The sequence below is a fragment of the Vipera berus genome (genome assembly GCF_964194415.1).
Source record: "Vipera berus genome assembly, chromosome: 5".
NCBI classification, from domain to species: domain Eukaryota; kingdom Metazoa; phylum Chordata; class Lepidosauria; order Squamata; family Viperidae; genus Vipera; species Vipera berus.
In genome coordinates this window covers 92,777,103-92,793,036 of record NC_138207.1, presented here as the reverse complement: position 1 = coordinate 92,793,036, position 15,934 = coordinate 92,777,103, and the positions used below count along the sequence as shown (strand labels likewise).

Here is a 15,934-nt window from a genome sequence, read left to right as displayed (position 1 = left end):
TAAAGTATTCAAAATATATCACAATAAAGCTTATTTGCAGAATTCAGAATTTATCAGAAAGTAATGCTGTACTTTCATTGCTAATTACAGGAATTCCGGAAGAATCTGAAAGGAGTAAATGGTGGCAAAGATTTTGACCAAGACATGTTAGAAGATATATATTATGCTATCAAGTAAGTTTAAATTAATCCTTGGAAGGAGAGAATTATCAGAGTAATCTGATTTTTTTTAAAAAAACCAATTTGATGTGGTGGGTAAAGGACTAGCTAGCAGCCAGTAGACAGTGAGTTCTACTCCTGCCTTAGGTATGAAAAACTGTCAGGGTGACTTTGGGCTATTCACAGTTTCTCAACCCAACTTAACCTCACAGGGTTGTTTTGTGGGGAAAATAGGAAGAAATAAGAATATAGATATATTTGCCACTTGAAATTACATATGAAAAAGGGGGTATAAAAATAAAATTTTAAAAACTGCTAGCATGTTTGCTACTGTGCACCTTAACAATTGATCATTTAATGTTTTGTATTCATCTCTGATAGAAATGAAGAGATTGTGATGCCCGATGAGCAGACAGGTTTAGTAAAAGAAAACTATGTATGGAGTGTGTTGTTGCACCGTGGAGCCACTGAAGAAGGAGTCTTTCTGCATATTCCATCTGGCAGCTATGATCATGAACTCTTTGCCATGACCTGGGGACCTACTGTTGCAGCTCTTTCCTATGTTTTTGACAAAAGCTTAGATGAAACAGTAATCCAGAAGACTATTTCTGGTTTCAGGTAACTCTCCTTCACAGTCTACAAAATTATTTTATGTACCATATCCTTATTTTGACCAAAAACCTTGGATGTTAAGAAAAGCATGCTGATATTTTCCATAAAGACATACAGTTTTTAACAATGGCCTGTTTAAAATGTGTCCATTGGTTTTTGATGTCTATGCTGTCTTGCAGTAGTTATTGAAAACTGTTGGTCACTGTAAATTGGAACTGGACAGCAACTGCAGCATCCTTCAATTTATTGACTGCAAAAGGATATATTGTTTAGCATTGTTGTATTTTTCTTTAACCTGAGTAGGAGTGACACCAAGTTCATATCTGACCCTGGTAGGTGCATACATCAAGCAATGCTGAGTACCGCTGCCTACAAACACATACATAGTTGATTTTATTACTTGTAAAACTGTCAGGAGAGTGCCATGTTGCCCTGAGAATGCGCTTATGTTCATAATAGGTGTTCCCAATATATAGATTGTTCATACCACAGAATAAAATGAGGTGTTCACCATTATCTTTCATTTCTATAGTTGAACCATGTAGCCCTGGGACATGTTCTGTGCTATGTTTGTGTGCATCAGTCTGGGCATTCAGATTTTAAACAGGCCGTTGTCAACAGTGCCTGTTTAAACAGGCTGTTGTCAACATTAGGGCAACATCAAGGTTCATAGAGAGAACAGGCCATTGTGACAGAGCACTGAATGTGCCTAGCTGGCCATATTCTTCATTTGCCAGAACATTGATACCTGAAAAACACCGTATGATGGGAGCCGCCTCAGGGAAAACGGAGATGGGGTAGGGTAGGCAATGCAAACTTGGCATCAAATGTTTAAAAATGACTTACAGACAATTAACATCAAATGGATAGATGCTGTAGATAGGATTCATTGGAAGAAACTTGTTGTCCTATGCACTTTGCGCAAAAGGTGGTGGTGGTGGTGATGATGATGACACAATATTTGCCTCCAATAAACACACAGATATGAATAAATATGCAAGAATGAAAATTGAGTGTTTGTGGCTGGCAGAGTTGTATTTCTGAATATCTTATTTTTATCACTGCAATGATTATTGTGCTTAATCCACAATTAAACTATATCTGTTTTCCCATCATTAATGCACATGTATCATTTGAAACCAAACCAGCTTGATTAGAATAACTACAGTTTGATACATATCTGTTTGCATTGCAGAAATATAATGTGAAAAATCTAGCGAATCATTTTGGAAATATTTGCTATGTGATTTCTCTTACAGCATTATGATTTCTCTTTCAGAAAATGTGCCATGATCTCTGCTCATCACGGCCTCAGTGATGTTTTTGACAACCTCATAATTTCTCTCTGTAAATTCACAGCCCTCAGCAGTGAGGTAAGTTGTCAAATGGAGACATGTAAATAATTTAAATTTAAACATAGTTCATGAACAAAGTTGATTTTCCTTTCAATTAAATACCAACACTTGATTAGTTAATACTAATCTTTAGTTCTTTCTGGTTTCCCAGAGTGTCCAACTTTCAAAGTTCCATCCTGCCATTTTTTTAGAGAATTGAAAACAAAAGCATGTTCCTACAAGAAGGATTCTTATAATTAATTTCAAAATCTTATTTCAATGGACTCTTGATCTGCTTTTAACTTTCCAAAATCAACGTTATAGTCATTCTTTTGCTGTTTATTACCTTTTAAACAAGTCTTTAAACTTGTATTTAAAATGTCTTTCACTAAGATTGAAGAAAATCCACCCAGTGCTATAAAACCTATTGATCCAAAGTTCATAATAATTGAAAATTATTAACTGCTGTTATTTTATTTATTTATTTAATTGGATTTGTATACCGCCCTTTCCCGAATAAGCAATAAGCAATTTCCAAAAATGGTTGGAAAAGGAAGTATCAATAAAAGTAAATATTGAAGATTGAACTATAGATCCTTGGTGCTCTCTGAGCTTAGTTGGTTTCTTGCAGATATTTCATTACTCAACTAGGTAACATCATCAGTGTTACCTAGTTGGGTAATAAAATGTCTGCAAGAAAAAAAGTCGTAAGTCAAGGACTACCTGTATTTCCTTTTGTGGAGTCTTTGGTGCTCTGAGATTGGCTTAGAAATTGGCTCAGCTAGGTAACATCATAGCCAATCTCTGAGCCAAACTCAAAGCACCAAAGATTCCACAAAAGTAATTGGAGGTAATCCTCAACTTACAGTAGTTCTGTCAAGGTTCCAATAGATGAAACCAAATAAATCAGAACTCTGAGGCTTGAAGCTTCCTCAAAGAACATGTTTATTGGATACAAAATATCGGCATGGTCAAAGGTGAAACCAAGTCTGAAATTCCCTCCAAATAATTTCACTATTACTAAGTAAAAGTTCCACCTCAGTGCTAGGTAAACTACACTACCCAACAGAGCAGTTTGGTGGGCTTTCTAACCAAACGCCTTCCAAGCGAGAGAATGATCTTGGTTCCCATAGGACATAATATTGTTTAGACTACCAGAGTTACTCCGCCCCCACTCATGTGGCAAGCTAGAACAACCAAGTTGACTGCAGCCAAGTTCATTGTAGAGTTGACAGGTTCATTTACTGACCATTCAAAGTTACAACAGCACTGAAAAAAGTGACTTATGATTATTTTTCATAGTTATAACCATTGCAATACCTCATGGTCATATGATCAAAATTCAGATTCTTGGCAACTGTCTGATATTTAAGGCGATTGTGGTGTCATGCATGATCACCTTTTGTAACCTTCTGACAAGCAAAGTTAATGGGAAAGCTAGATTCACTTAACAACCATATTACTAACTTAACTGCAGTGATTCACTTAACAATTGATGTAAATGGGGCAAAACTCACTTAACAACACTTAGCAACAGAAATTTTGGAGTCGCACATATATGTAAACCCAGTGTCTTTTTGAATCTATGAATCCTGGTTGAAAAAAATGGCTATTCCCTTTTCTCTCAGAGCTCTTGCACTTTTATGAGGAGCAGTGTGGAGTGGTACACTTGTGGGCAATCTCAAGTCCTCTCGTTTGTCCAGAGAGACATTACAACAAGCCGGTCTATTTTCCAGCCTTTCATTCTGCTCTAATCATCAATCTGCTTTTTGTGGAATTGTCTTCAGTTTGCCATTTCATCCCCACAAGTCCAGAAAAAGTTAAATAAGATTTTGAAGCAAAAAAGTTATAAATGATTGAAAGGTCCAGACAAATCTGGAATTTTCAAAAATCTACTATAGGATAACAACAGAATTGGAAGGATCCTTGGAGGTCTTCTCGTCCAATGCCCTGGACAAGCATGGGACCTGTACAATCTTTTCTTTAAAATCTCCAGTAAATAGGCTGCTTTTGTGGGAATCAGAATTATTGTAACTGCTTATAAAAATTTGAGACCATATTATTTAAATTAGATACTAGAAGGACTAAGAATTCCAGTCAAAAAGAAAAAAAAGTGTCTTTGGCTTTGATTGGAATTGGGATTTACAAAATGACACAAAACACTATAATATTTGAAGTATTAAAACATATCTTTAAAAAAAATGAGGCCAGAAACTAGTAGCCGGTACCTACTTTTATGAATAAACTATATTTAAAAGATGAAGGATGACGTGAAACAAATTGTACTTGATGCGGAAATAGTAGAATCAGAAATACTGGATTTTAAAAAGTATGGATTGCAAGACAGAAGTTATTTAAATTAGATATACAAGTGACAAACCAAAAGAATTGCTTGGAGAAACTGGCTGAAGTTTTAAAAATTAAGGGGAAGTGCAAATGATAAACCAAGAGAATGACCTGGATGATGTCTTTTTATTGTTAAGCCCAAAGAAGCCTATGCAATGGGACAAAGAAGAATTGAAGAGATATCAAATCCTAAGATAATATTTGAATGAATTAAAGATTTAGATTGTCTTGGTAAAAGGAAAGAATATAAAGTTGGCTTATTAAGATCAAAATAAGGCATGTTTTTATGAAATTCTGGTAAACTTTTATAAAACTTTTTGCTAACACAAGGATTGAAAAGTCAGTGTCTTATGGATGTGCTTGTAGATAAGATATATATATACTGCTAAAAAAAATAAAGGGAACACTTAAACAACACAATGTACTATATTTAATAGTAGGACGTCTTATCTTCTGTTCCCTTGATATATATATATATATATGTATGTATGTATGTATTTCTGCCAACCTAGCAGTTCGAAAGCACGTAAAAATGCAAGTAGAAAAATAGGGACCACTACGGTGGGAAGGTAACAGTGTTCTGTGCGCCTTTGGCATCTAGTCATGCCGGCCACATGACCACGGAGACGTCCTCGGACAAGCGCTGGCTCTTCGGCTTTGAAACGGAGATGAGCACCGGCCCCTAGAGTTGGAAACGACTAGCACGCATGTGCGGGGGAACCTTTACCTTTACCTTTTATGTATGTATGTATGTATGTATGTATGTCTCTGTGTGTGTGTGTGTGTGTGTGTGTGTGTAGATCTTTGGTCATTCGGGTTTTTTCCCACGTAGACTTGGAGGAATCAGGGCAACGTTTCGACGAAATCTCATCCGTCATCCTCAGGCTGGTGACTTCAGCTTCGTTCTTCTGGGAGAAGTGTGTTGGATAGGCAGTGGTTGGTCAGATCTAGGATGTGTTTTGGGGGGTTGTATTTATTTCGGATAGCTGTCAAGGCTTCTTTGATTGGCACTTGGGTGAAGAGGGATACGACATCGAAGCTCACAAGTAGGTCACAGGGCTGTAAGTTTACTTTACTTATGATCTCTATGAATTGGAATGAGTTTTGTACGTGTGAGGTGATGGAATTTGCATAAGGCTGTAGTTGTTTGGCCAGAAATTTGGCTAGATTTTGTAGAGGTGAGCCTATGGAGCTGACTATGGGTCTGAGTGGGGTTCCTTCTTTGTGTATCTTGGGCAGACCATAGAGCTTAGGACATCTGGATGATTTTTCTCTGGGAATGATTGTTTGCTGGATCTCTTCACTGATGGTGGCTTTTATTTTGGATTTTGTGGTTTTTTCCAGGTAGGTGGTGGGATCTGTCTTGAGGAGTTTGTATGTGGAGTCTTGGAGTAGGTTGGATAATTTGGTATGGTAGTCAGATGAGTTCATTACTACCACAAATCACTCCAACCCTGCAAAAAACTAGGACCAAAATATATTGTGTTTTGCCTGTGTTTTGTATGCTAGTCTAGCATCTGTTTTTCTGACAATAGGCCAGGTGTATTGTAATTGAGCAATCCATTCCTTTAGTTCTGGAATTACCGGTTCTTTTGGGGTTAGTTCAGGTATGGGGTTGAAGCTTTGGCCTGTAGCTACTTGAAAAGGAGTGTAACCTGTGCTGGAGTGGACTGCATTATTATATGCCACTTCTGCGAAAGGCAGCAGGTCTGTCCAATTGTTCTGCTGAAAATGTATACAACATCTTAAATATTGTTCAAGTACTGCGTTAGATCTCTCACATTGCCCGTTACCTTGAGGATGATGACTACATGTCAATCCTTGGGTAGTTCCTAACAGGGATAAGAATTCCTTCCAAAATGCCGAGGTAAATTGCATCCCTCTGTCAGATATGATGCGTAGTGGTGCCCCGTGCAATCTGTAAATATGCTGTACAAAAAGTTTTGCTAATGCTTTTGCAGTTGGAATTTTTTGGCAAGGTATGAAATGTACTTGCTTAGAGAACAGATCTGTGACATTCCAGACAACGGTGTTTCCGTTGCTTTCTGGTAGTTCTATGATAAAGTCCATGGCTATTTCTTTCCATGGGGCTGAGGGATTCGCCACCAATTGTAACAGTCCTGGCGATTTCCCTTGCAACCTCTTAGCCATTGCGCAAATGTGACAACTGCTCACATAGCTTTCTATGTCTTTTTTCATAGATGGCCACCAAAATTGCCTTTTAGTTAAGTGTAATGTTTTTACAAAACCAAAATGTCCTGCTGATTTTGTATCATGGCACAGTTGCATGAAATTGATCCTCTGGAAAATTTGGTGGAATATGCAAAAGATATTTAAGAAAAGGATAAAGTTTTCTCCGCAATTGTTTTTATTGGGTATTATTACAGATACTACTGTTTTTTATTGAAAAGTTTTACAATACATTTTTAAATACAACCCCCCCCCTCCCCCTCCCCTCTCCCCAACCCCCCCAACCCTCCCCTCCCCCCTCCCCGACTTCCCAGAGCAAAATACAGGGTATAAAAATACAAACAAACATAATCTAAAATATGCAAACAGCTATAAAATATTAAGTTCTATCGCACTTTAACTCTTAATAAAATGACTACAAGCTAGTTATACATTATATCCGCTACTTATTTATTTATTTATTTATTTATTTATTTATTTATTTATTTATTTATTTATTTATTTATTTATTTTGGGACTTATATGCCGCCCTATCTCCCAAAGGACTCAGGGCGGCTTACAACAATAAAAAACAACAATACAAAAATTATAAAACGAATTAAATAGCCCCAAATATTCAAATGCTAAATGAAACTTTTTAGTCCCATATTTATTCTGGATATAATCAATCCATCTTCTCCACTCCACAATGTATCTCTGTTGCGATTGGTCTTTCAAATACGCTGAGATCTTTGCCATTTCCGCCAAGTTGGAAACTTTTAAAGTCCATTCTTCTATAGTCGGCAGTTCTTCTTCCAATATTGCGCTACTAAAAGTCTCGCTGCCGTAATTAAATTCAACATCAACTTATTGTCCACAACAGTAGTATCTGTGATAATACCCAATAAAAACAGTTGCGGACAAAATCCTTTTCTTGAATATTTTTTACATATTCCACCAAATTTTAATCCAAAAAGCTTTAACCCTTTTACAAGTCCACCATATATGAAAATACGTTGCATCCTCACAACCACACCTCCAACATTTGGGCTGGCAGTTCGGATACATACTTGCTAATTTTTTAGGATCTAAATGCCACCTATAAAACATTTTGTAAAAGTTCTCTCTTAAGTTTTGGGCCTGTGTAAATTTTACATTTCTCACCCAGATCTTTTCCCAAGTATCCATTGTAATAACTTCTTGAAAATTCTGAGCCCACTTTATCATACAATCTTTAACAAGTTCCGTCTCTGAATCAATTTCTATCAATGCAAGATATATCCTTTTTATATGTGCTTGACCTTGATCTATAATTTTCTTTACCAAATTTTCATCAATCATTGAAAAACCAGTTTTCTGGTCCTCTTTCCACCTAGCCTGTAATTGCCCATACTGAAACCAGGTTTGTACAATCTTTTCTTCTTTTAAAATGTTATATGACTTTAATTGCCATACATTCCTCTCAAAACTTAAAATTTCCTTATATGTAGTCACATCATGTTTAAACCCAACATTTATATTTTCTATTGCGTGTTTAGGTATTGCCCAAATAGGTATCTTATAATTTAACTTGTGTCTGTACTTTTTCCAAACTCGCAACAAAGCATACCTTAAAATATGTATCTTAAACACATTATCCACCTTCTTATCATACAATAAATATGCATGCCATCCAAATAACAGATCATGACCCTCAAGATTTAATAATCTCGCTTGTGTTAAATTAAACCAGTCACTTATCGCTGACAAAGCAGCAGCTTCATAATATAATTTGAAATTAGGCATTTTAAGACCACCTCTTTCACGCGTATCTTGCATTATCTTAAATTTAACTCGTGGCTTTTTCCCTGCCCAAACAAATTTATTAATTCCTTTTTGCCATTCCTCCAAATTTAAATCCTTTTTAAGTATAGGTATCATTTGAAATAAAAATAAAATTTTTGGCAAAACATTCATTTTCACTGCTGCAATTCTTCCCAATAAGGATAATTGTAATTTTTTCCAACTATCTAATTCTTTTTGTACTTTCCCCCATAACCTTTCATAATTATTTTTATATAACTTCACATTTGAGGGTGACAAATATATCCCCAAATATTTAACCCTCTTAACTATTTCAAATCCCATTAGCTCTTCTAGAACAGCCTTTTGTGATACTGTCATTTTTTAGACAACATTTTAGTTTTTTGTATGTTGACCTTAAATCCAGAAACTTTCCCATATTGCGTTATTATCTCCATCAATTCTACAACTGAATAATCAGGCTGAATCACTGTAACAACCAGATCATCTGCAAACGCCCTCAATCTATAATCCTGGTCTCTAATTTGAATTCCCTTAATTTTATCCGAATCACGTATTTTAATCAGTAATATTTCCAATGTTAAAACAAATAATAGAGGTGACAACGGGCACCCCTGCCTTGTACCTTTTTCAATATTACATACTTCAGTCAGACTATTATTAACTATTATATGGGCTGTTTGCTTTTGATATAATGCCCTGATTGGGTGTAAAAATTTATCCCCAAATTCCATTTTCTCTAATACTTTCATCAAAAAGTGTCAATCCAATTGATCAAAGGCTTTTTCAGCATCCAGAAAGATCAACGCTGCAGGGATCTGACTGTTTCTTTCCAAAAATTCCAAGAAATCTACTATATGTCTCACATTGTTCTTCATTTGTCTACCACTTGTAAACCCAGTTTGATCATCATGAATTACTTGTTGTATTACCCTCATTAATCTGTTATCTTGTAGTCCGTATTCAAAAGTGATATTGGCCTATAATTTTGTGCTTGGGTTACATCCTGATCTTCCTTCGGGATCAAGGAAATAAAGGCAGTCTTCCAGGACGGAGGTACCCCTCCTCCCACTTGAATTGTCTGGAACAATTCCCTTAAAGGCTTCACCATCTCTAACTGTAATTTTTTATAATACACAGCAGTCTGCTGAGCGCTCCAAAACACCTTCCAAAGCCTCTGAGACTATTTTTTTCAAATTTTCCTTAGAATCCTCTTTTAAACCTCTAATTCTCACAGCGAACTCCATCTCCCTATACTGTACCATGGTCAAATCGTCGTCAATCTTATCCACCACATTTTCAGTCTCTGTCATTTTTGCATCTAATCTGATATTATTTTGGCTGAGATCTTCCACTCTCTCGTCCAAACGCTCTATACATACAGCCATGCCTTGAAATGCAAGTAAGATGTCTGCCCGCATTTCTGTAAGCTTCTCCTCCATAAGTTCAGCTAATTTTTGAGATTGCTTTTTCAAAGCCTCTTGCAAAACATCCTGCAGATCTTTCACTGTAAAAGTCGGTGCAGGTGCAGGGGGGGCATTAAAGCTTGTAGCGAAGATTGCTGCACCGGGGAAGCCCCCGCGCTTCTAGAAACTTGAAAAGATTTGGCAGCCATTTTCACCCACTATTGCCTGTTGCGCACTTTCACTTTTATCAAACTCCACAAAGTCCACTGAGTTAAAGATCATAAACTTGCTTTCACCTGATTCTCCTGTACCGCTCTGCCTGCATCCAAGTTATCTGAAGTTTAATCTTGCTGGCAGGGATGGTTGCTACGCCCTGCTCTGCTCCGAAGCCCTGGAGCAGAAGCGTCCCGAGGTCCGGAGCAAAGTCAGGCTTCAGGGGGGCTCGATACTTCAGCCACCAGAGTTTCAACTCTGGCGGCCCGGGAGAGCTCTACCCCTGCCTGGGTGCTCACCCTCTTCTCCCGAGGAGCGGGCTTCCGACGGGGCTGACAGCCAGAATGGCTGCCGGCGGCGGAGCCTTGCCACCCGGAAGTCATTACAGATACTACTGTTATAGATACTAAGTTGATGTTGCATCTAATTACGGCAGCAAGACTTTTAGTAGCGCAATATTGGAAGAAGGAGGAATTGCCGACTATAGAAGAGTGGACTTTGAAAGTTTCCAACTTGGCGGAAATGGCAAAGATTTCGGCATATTTGAAAGACCAATCGCAACAGAGATATATTGTGGAATGGAAAAGATGGATTGAATATATTCAGAATAAATATGGGACTAAAAGGTTTCATTTAGCATTTGAATAAGTAGTGGATTTTTATCATGTATGATTAGTTATTTGTTACTTTATTAATATTATGACTATGGAGAGTTAAAGTCCAATAGAACTTAATGTTTTATTTTTGTTGTTAGCATATTTTAGCTTATGTTTGTATTATTATACCCTGTATTCAGCTCTGGGAAGTCGGGGAGGGGGGAGGGGAGGGGAGGGGAGGGTTGGGGAGAGGGGAGGGGGAGGAGGGAGTTTATTATATTTAAAAATTGTAAAACATTTCAATAAAAAAAAAGAAATTGATCCTCTGGGTGGTAGGTATGTATAACTTCTCACCCACCCAAGGTAACCCATCTTTAATTGTGCACACATGTCTATTTTTCTGGAACAATTCGTCGCTTTCCAAGGACTTTCGGAATTCTATTCCGGTTTGGCTATTTATTTATTATTTATTTTATTTATTTATTTGATTTGATTTGTATACCGCCCTTCTCCCTACTTCCGGCTTCATTTTTACTTGTGCCCTGGTGGTAACTGGTGCTGCCAGTTGTTGTTCTGGTACAAGTGGTTTAAAGTCAGTTACTTGTGTGCTGTTATATTGGGCCAGGAAGTTCTTCCCCCCCGGCAAGTGTTTGAGAGTGAAATTTAATCGGTGAAAGTGTTGGCACCAGTGGGCTTGCTTAGGAGTGAGTTTCCTGGGCGTCTTTAGTGCTTCTAAGTTTTTGTGGTCTGTCCAGACCTGGAAAGGTATTTTATTCCCTTCCAGAAATTGTCGCCATGTTAATAACAACCACCTTAGTGAGAATGCTTCCTTTTCCCATATTAATATTAATAATAATAATAATAATAATAATAATAATAATAATAATAATAATAGTAATAATAATAGTAATAATAATAGTAATAATAATTTTATTTATATACCGCCCTTCTCCCGAAGGACTCAGGGTGGTGAACAGGGCAAACATATAAAAATACAAAGATACAAAAGTTAAAAAAAGAATTAAACACAATGCCCAAGCTAAAACAATAAATAGATATATTAAAAACAACAATAAAATCCCAACCCATCCCCCATCAGGCCAGGCCGGCTTGTTCGAATAAGTGAGTCTTCAGATCGCGTCGGAAGGAGCGAAGGTCGGGCGCCATCCGGAGCTCGACCGGCAACCGATTCCATAAATCCGGGGCGCCCACAGAGAAGGACCTCCCCCTGGGGGCCACCAGCCAATATTCTCTGACCGGTGGCACCCTGAGGAGGCCCTCTCTGTGGGAACGCCGGCAGCAGGTGATCCCTGAGGTACTCCAGACCCATGCCATGTAGGGCCTTGAACACCATTACCAGTACCTTGAATCTCACCCGGAAGACAACTGGGAGCCAATGCAGCTCACGGAGCAGAGGTGTAACATGGGAGTATCGGGAGACTCCCAATACAACTCTCGCGGCTGCATTCTGTACCAGTTGGAGCCTCCGAGTGGTCCTCAAGGGCAGCCCCATGTAGAGAGCGTTGCAGTAGTCTAAACGAGAGGTCACGAGCGCATGAGTGACCGTACACAGGGCATCCCGGTCTAGATAGGGCCGCAACTGGTGCACCAGGCGAACCTGGGCGAAGGCCCCCCTAGTCACAGCCACTATGTGATCTTCCAAAGTAAGCCGTGAATCTAGGAGGACTCCCAAGTTGCGAGCCCTATCTACGGGGGGTAATAGCTCACCCCCCATAGAAAGAGATGGAATATTCTGAATATCCCGGGATGCCAGTATGCACAGCCACTCAGTCTTGTCCGGGTTGAGTTGAAGTCTGTTCCTCCCCATCCAGACCCAAACCACTTCCAGGCAGCGGGACATCACGTCGAGGGCATCACTGGGGTGGTTTGGGGTCGAAATAAAAAGCTGGGTATCATCAGCGTACTGATGATACCCAACTCCAAAACCACGAATGATCTCACCCAGCGGTTTCATGTAGATGTTGAACAGGAGAGGCGAGAGGACCGACCCCTGAGGAACTCCACAAGCGAGAGGCCTCGAGGTCGACCTCTGCCCCCCTGCCAACACCGACTGTGAACGTCCCAGGAGATAGGAGGAGAACCACTGAAAAACTGTGCCTCCCACTCCCAATCCCCTGAGACGCCGCAGCAGGATACCATGGTCGATGGTATCGAACGCCGCTGAGAGGTCTAATAGGACTAGGACAGAGGAATGTCCCCTGTCCCGGGCCCTCCAGAGATCATTCACCAGAGCGACCAATGCCGTCTCCATGCTGTACCCGGGCCTGAAACCCGATTGGTACGGGTCTAGATAATCCGCTTCATCCAGGACCAGAGGGAGCTGATGCGCCACCACACTCTCAACAACCTTCGCAAGAAAGCGAAGGTTGGAGACCGGACGAAAGTTATTTAACACAGCTGGGTCCAAGGCAGGCTTCTTGAGGAGAGGCCTCACCACCGCCTCTTTCAAGACGGCGGGTAAACTGCCCTCACTCAAAGAGGCAGATATAACCGCCTGGAACCAGCCTCGTGTCCCCTCCCGAGCTGCATAAACCAGCCAGGAAGGGCACGGGTCCAATAAACGTGGTGGAGCTCAACCTCCCCATAATCCTGTCCACTTCCTCCGGAGTCACAGAATCAAAGTCCTCCCAGATAATATCGACAAGTCCGCCCGCGTCCTGTTCGTCAGACTCTGCCCAGTCGGAGTCCAGACCGGTCCGAATCCGAGCGATTTTATATTAGATATTTATATTTATTAAATTTTTATACCGCCCTTCTCCCGAAGGACTCAGGGCGGTGTACAGGGCAATAAATATTAAAAACGAAGTACAGAAGTTAAAAAACAATTAAATATTATGCCCGATATAAACAGTAATTAAAACTATGTTAAAAACCCAGCCCATCAAACCAGGCCGGATTGCTCAAATAAATAAGTTTTTAGATCCCGCCAGAAGGAGCGAAGGTCGGGGGACATCCGGAGCTTGACCGGCAAGCGGTTCCACAGGTCTGGCGCGCCCACAGAGAGGGCGTTTTGTCCGACAGATGTTGACTAAACTCCTCGGCACGACCCTGCAAGGGTTCCTCCCTCACCTCCTGATTAAGGAGGGAGTGGGTCACCCTAAACAGGGCGGCTGGGCGGTTATCTGCGGACGCGATAAGGGTAGCTAAGTGATTAGACCTCGCTGCCCTTATTGCTGCGAGATAAGACCTAATATAGGTTCTTAGTCGCAATCGGTCGGATTCGGATCGGCTGGATCTCCAACAGCTCTCTAGGCCCCGTCTCCGACGCTTCATCTCCCGAAGCCCCACGGAAAACCATGGAGCTCGCTGGGATCTGCACCGGGTCAGGGGCCGCAAGGGTACAACTCGGTCAAGTGCCTCCGTGGCTGCCCTTGGCCACCGTTGTTCTGTTTCTGTGAGTTTTCGGGATGTATATGCGCAAGATTGCAACGTCTCCTCATCATTTTCCTGTAATAATACAGCCCCGACTGCTACATCGCTCGCATTTGCCTGTATTACAAAAGGTTTGTTGGGATCTGGGTGTTTTACTACAGGTTCAGCAGAAAAGAGTCTCTTTAGCCTCTCAAAAGCTGCTTGACATTCCATTGTCCATTTTAGAGGCTGGCTGGATTTCACAGGCCCCCCCCCTTCATTTTTAACAAGTTTGTCAGGGGCATGGCTATTTGGCCAAATGCGGGGATGAAGTGGCGGTAATAATTTGCGAACCCCAGGAAACTTCGCAATTGCTTCCGTGTGCGGGGGGGGTGCCCACTCTAATACTGCCCTGACCTTCTCAGGGTCCATTTCGATGCCCTCTGGAGATATGCGATATCCCAGGTAGTCAATTTTTTCCTGATGGAATTCACACTTCGATAATTTAGCATATAAGTGGGCAGCTCGCAACTTTTTCAGGACTGCTCTGACTAGTTTGATATGTTCCTCTTTGGTCACCGTGAAGATAAGAATGTCATCCAGGTAAACCAGGACCCACTTATATAGGTGCTCCCTTAGTACGTCATAAAGACTGCGGGGGGGCCTTGCAGTCCGAATGGCAATACTTTGAATTGGTAGCATCCCATTGGGCAGTTGAATGCAGTCTTCCATTCATCTCCTTCCTTAATCCTAATACGGTAATATGCTTCCCTCAGATCTAGTTTAGTAAAAATCCTTCCTTTCAATAGGTGGGATTTGTAAAACAATACTAAGTCCTGTCTACTGTCTTTGAAATAACCTAAGGCAGGCTGAATCCACATATGCTCCTCCTTCCTTGGGAGATGGCAGAATCCGTATGGGGGGGATAATGTTTTAAACATACATTTATGAATGTGATATAAATGGATTCTGACAGGCATGGCTGACTGATGAGAACAAATAAGTTTGAAATGATCATATCAGTCTCCCTTTATTCTTTGTTAACAAGCCAAAAAAATTTACACACACACATACAATATATATGTGTGTGTGTGTGTGTGTGTGTGTGTGTGTGTATGTGTGTATATATATATGTGTGTGTATATATATGTGTGTGTTTGTGTATATATATGGTAAAGTTTCCCCCACACATACGTGCTAGTCGTTTCCAATATATATGTATATAGGTCTTGGCGTATTTGGGTCTTTTCCCGTGTAAGATTGATAGTGTCTTGGCGACAATTTGTCGAGGTCCCATGAAGCTGAAGACACCAGCCTGAAGATGACGAGTGGAACCTCGTTGAAACGTCGCCAAGACACTATCAATCTTACACAGGAAAAGACCCGAATACACCAAGACCTACATACCTGTACCCGTGAAAATCTACGAAAACACACACACACATACACACACACACACACACACACACACACACACACACACATATATATATACTGTGAAAGTAGTGATATATTAGTCAAATTTAGTCAAATATTGTGACTAAACATTTGACTAAATCAGGTCTTTCTGTTTTGAGTTAATACTTTATACCAAACTTGAGATTTTTTTAAAAAATAATTTATTTATTTGTACTTTTCTCTTGCAGTCAATTGAGAATTTGCCAACAGTTTTTGGAAGCAATCCAAAAGCCCACATTGCAGCGAAGACTGTGTTTCACTTGGCTCATCGACATGGTGATATTTTACGAGAGGGCTGGAAAAATATAATGGAGGCAATGTTGCAACTTTTCAGAGCAGAATTATTGCCAAAAACCATGGTGGAGGTAAAACAAATGACAGTAGATGCTAGGATAATTGGGTGAGACGATAAGGATTTGCCTTGCTTGGGCTTTGTTGTATAATCAAAGTGCAAAAAAAGCTTAAAT

General features: G+C 40.0%; 1 protein-coding gene across 5 annotated transcripts in view; it reads left to right on the top strand.

The window, feature by feature from the left end:
* Window positions 1–15,934, top strand: part of GBF1 (golgi brefeldin A resistant guanine nucleotide exchange factor 1) — a 309,656-nt gene that overhangs the window by 173,136 nt on the left and 120,586 nt on the right. For all 5 annotated transcript variants that reach the window (XM_081329572.1, XM_081329571.1, XM_081329569.1 and 2 more), the window contains exons 21-24: window positions 91–173; window positions 540–776; window positions 2,050–2,143; window positions 15,656–15,832. In XM_081329572.1, the coding sequence (XP_081185698.1) occupies window positions 91–173; window positions 540–776; window positions 2,050–2,143; window positions 15,656–15,832 (591 nt within the window). The remainder of the gene's footprint in view (window positions 1–90; window positions 174–539; window positions 777–2,049; window positions 2,144–15,655; window positions 15,833–15,934) is intronic.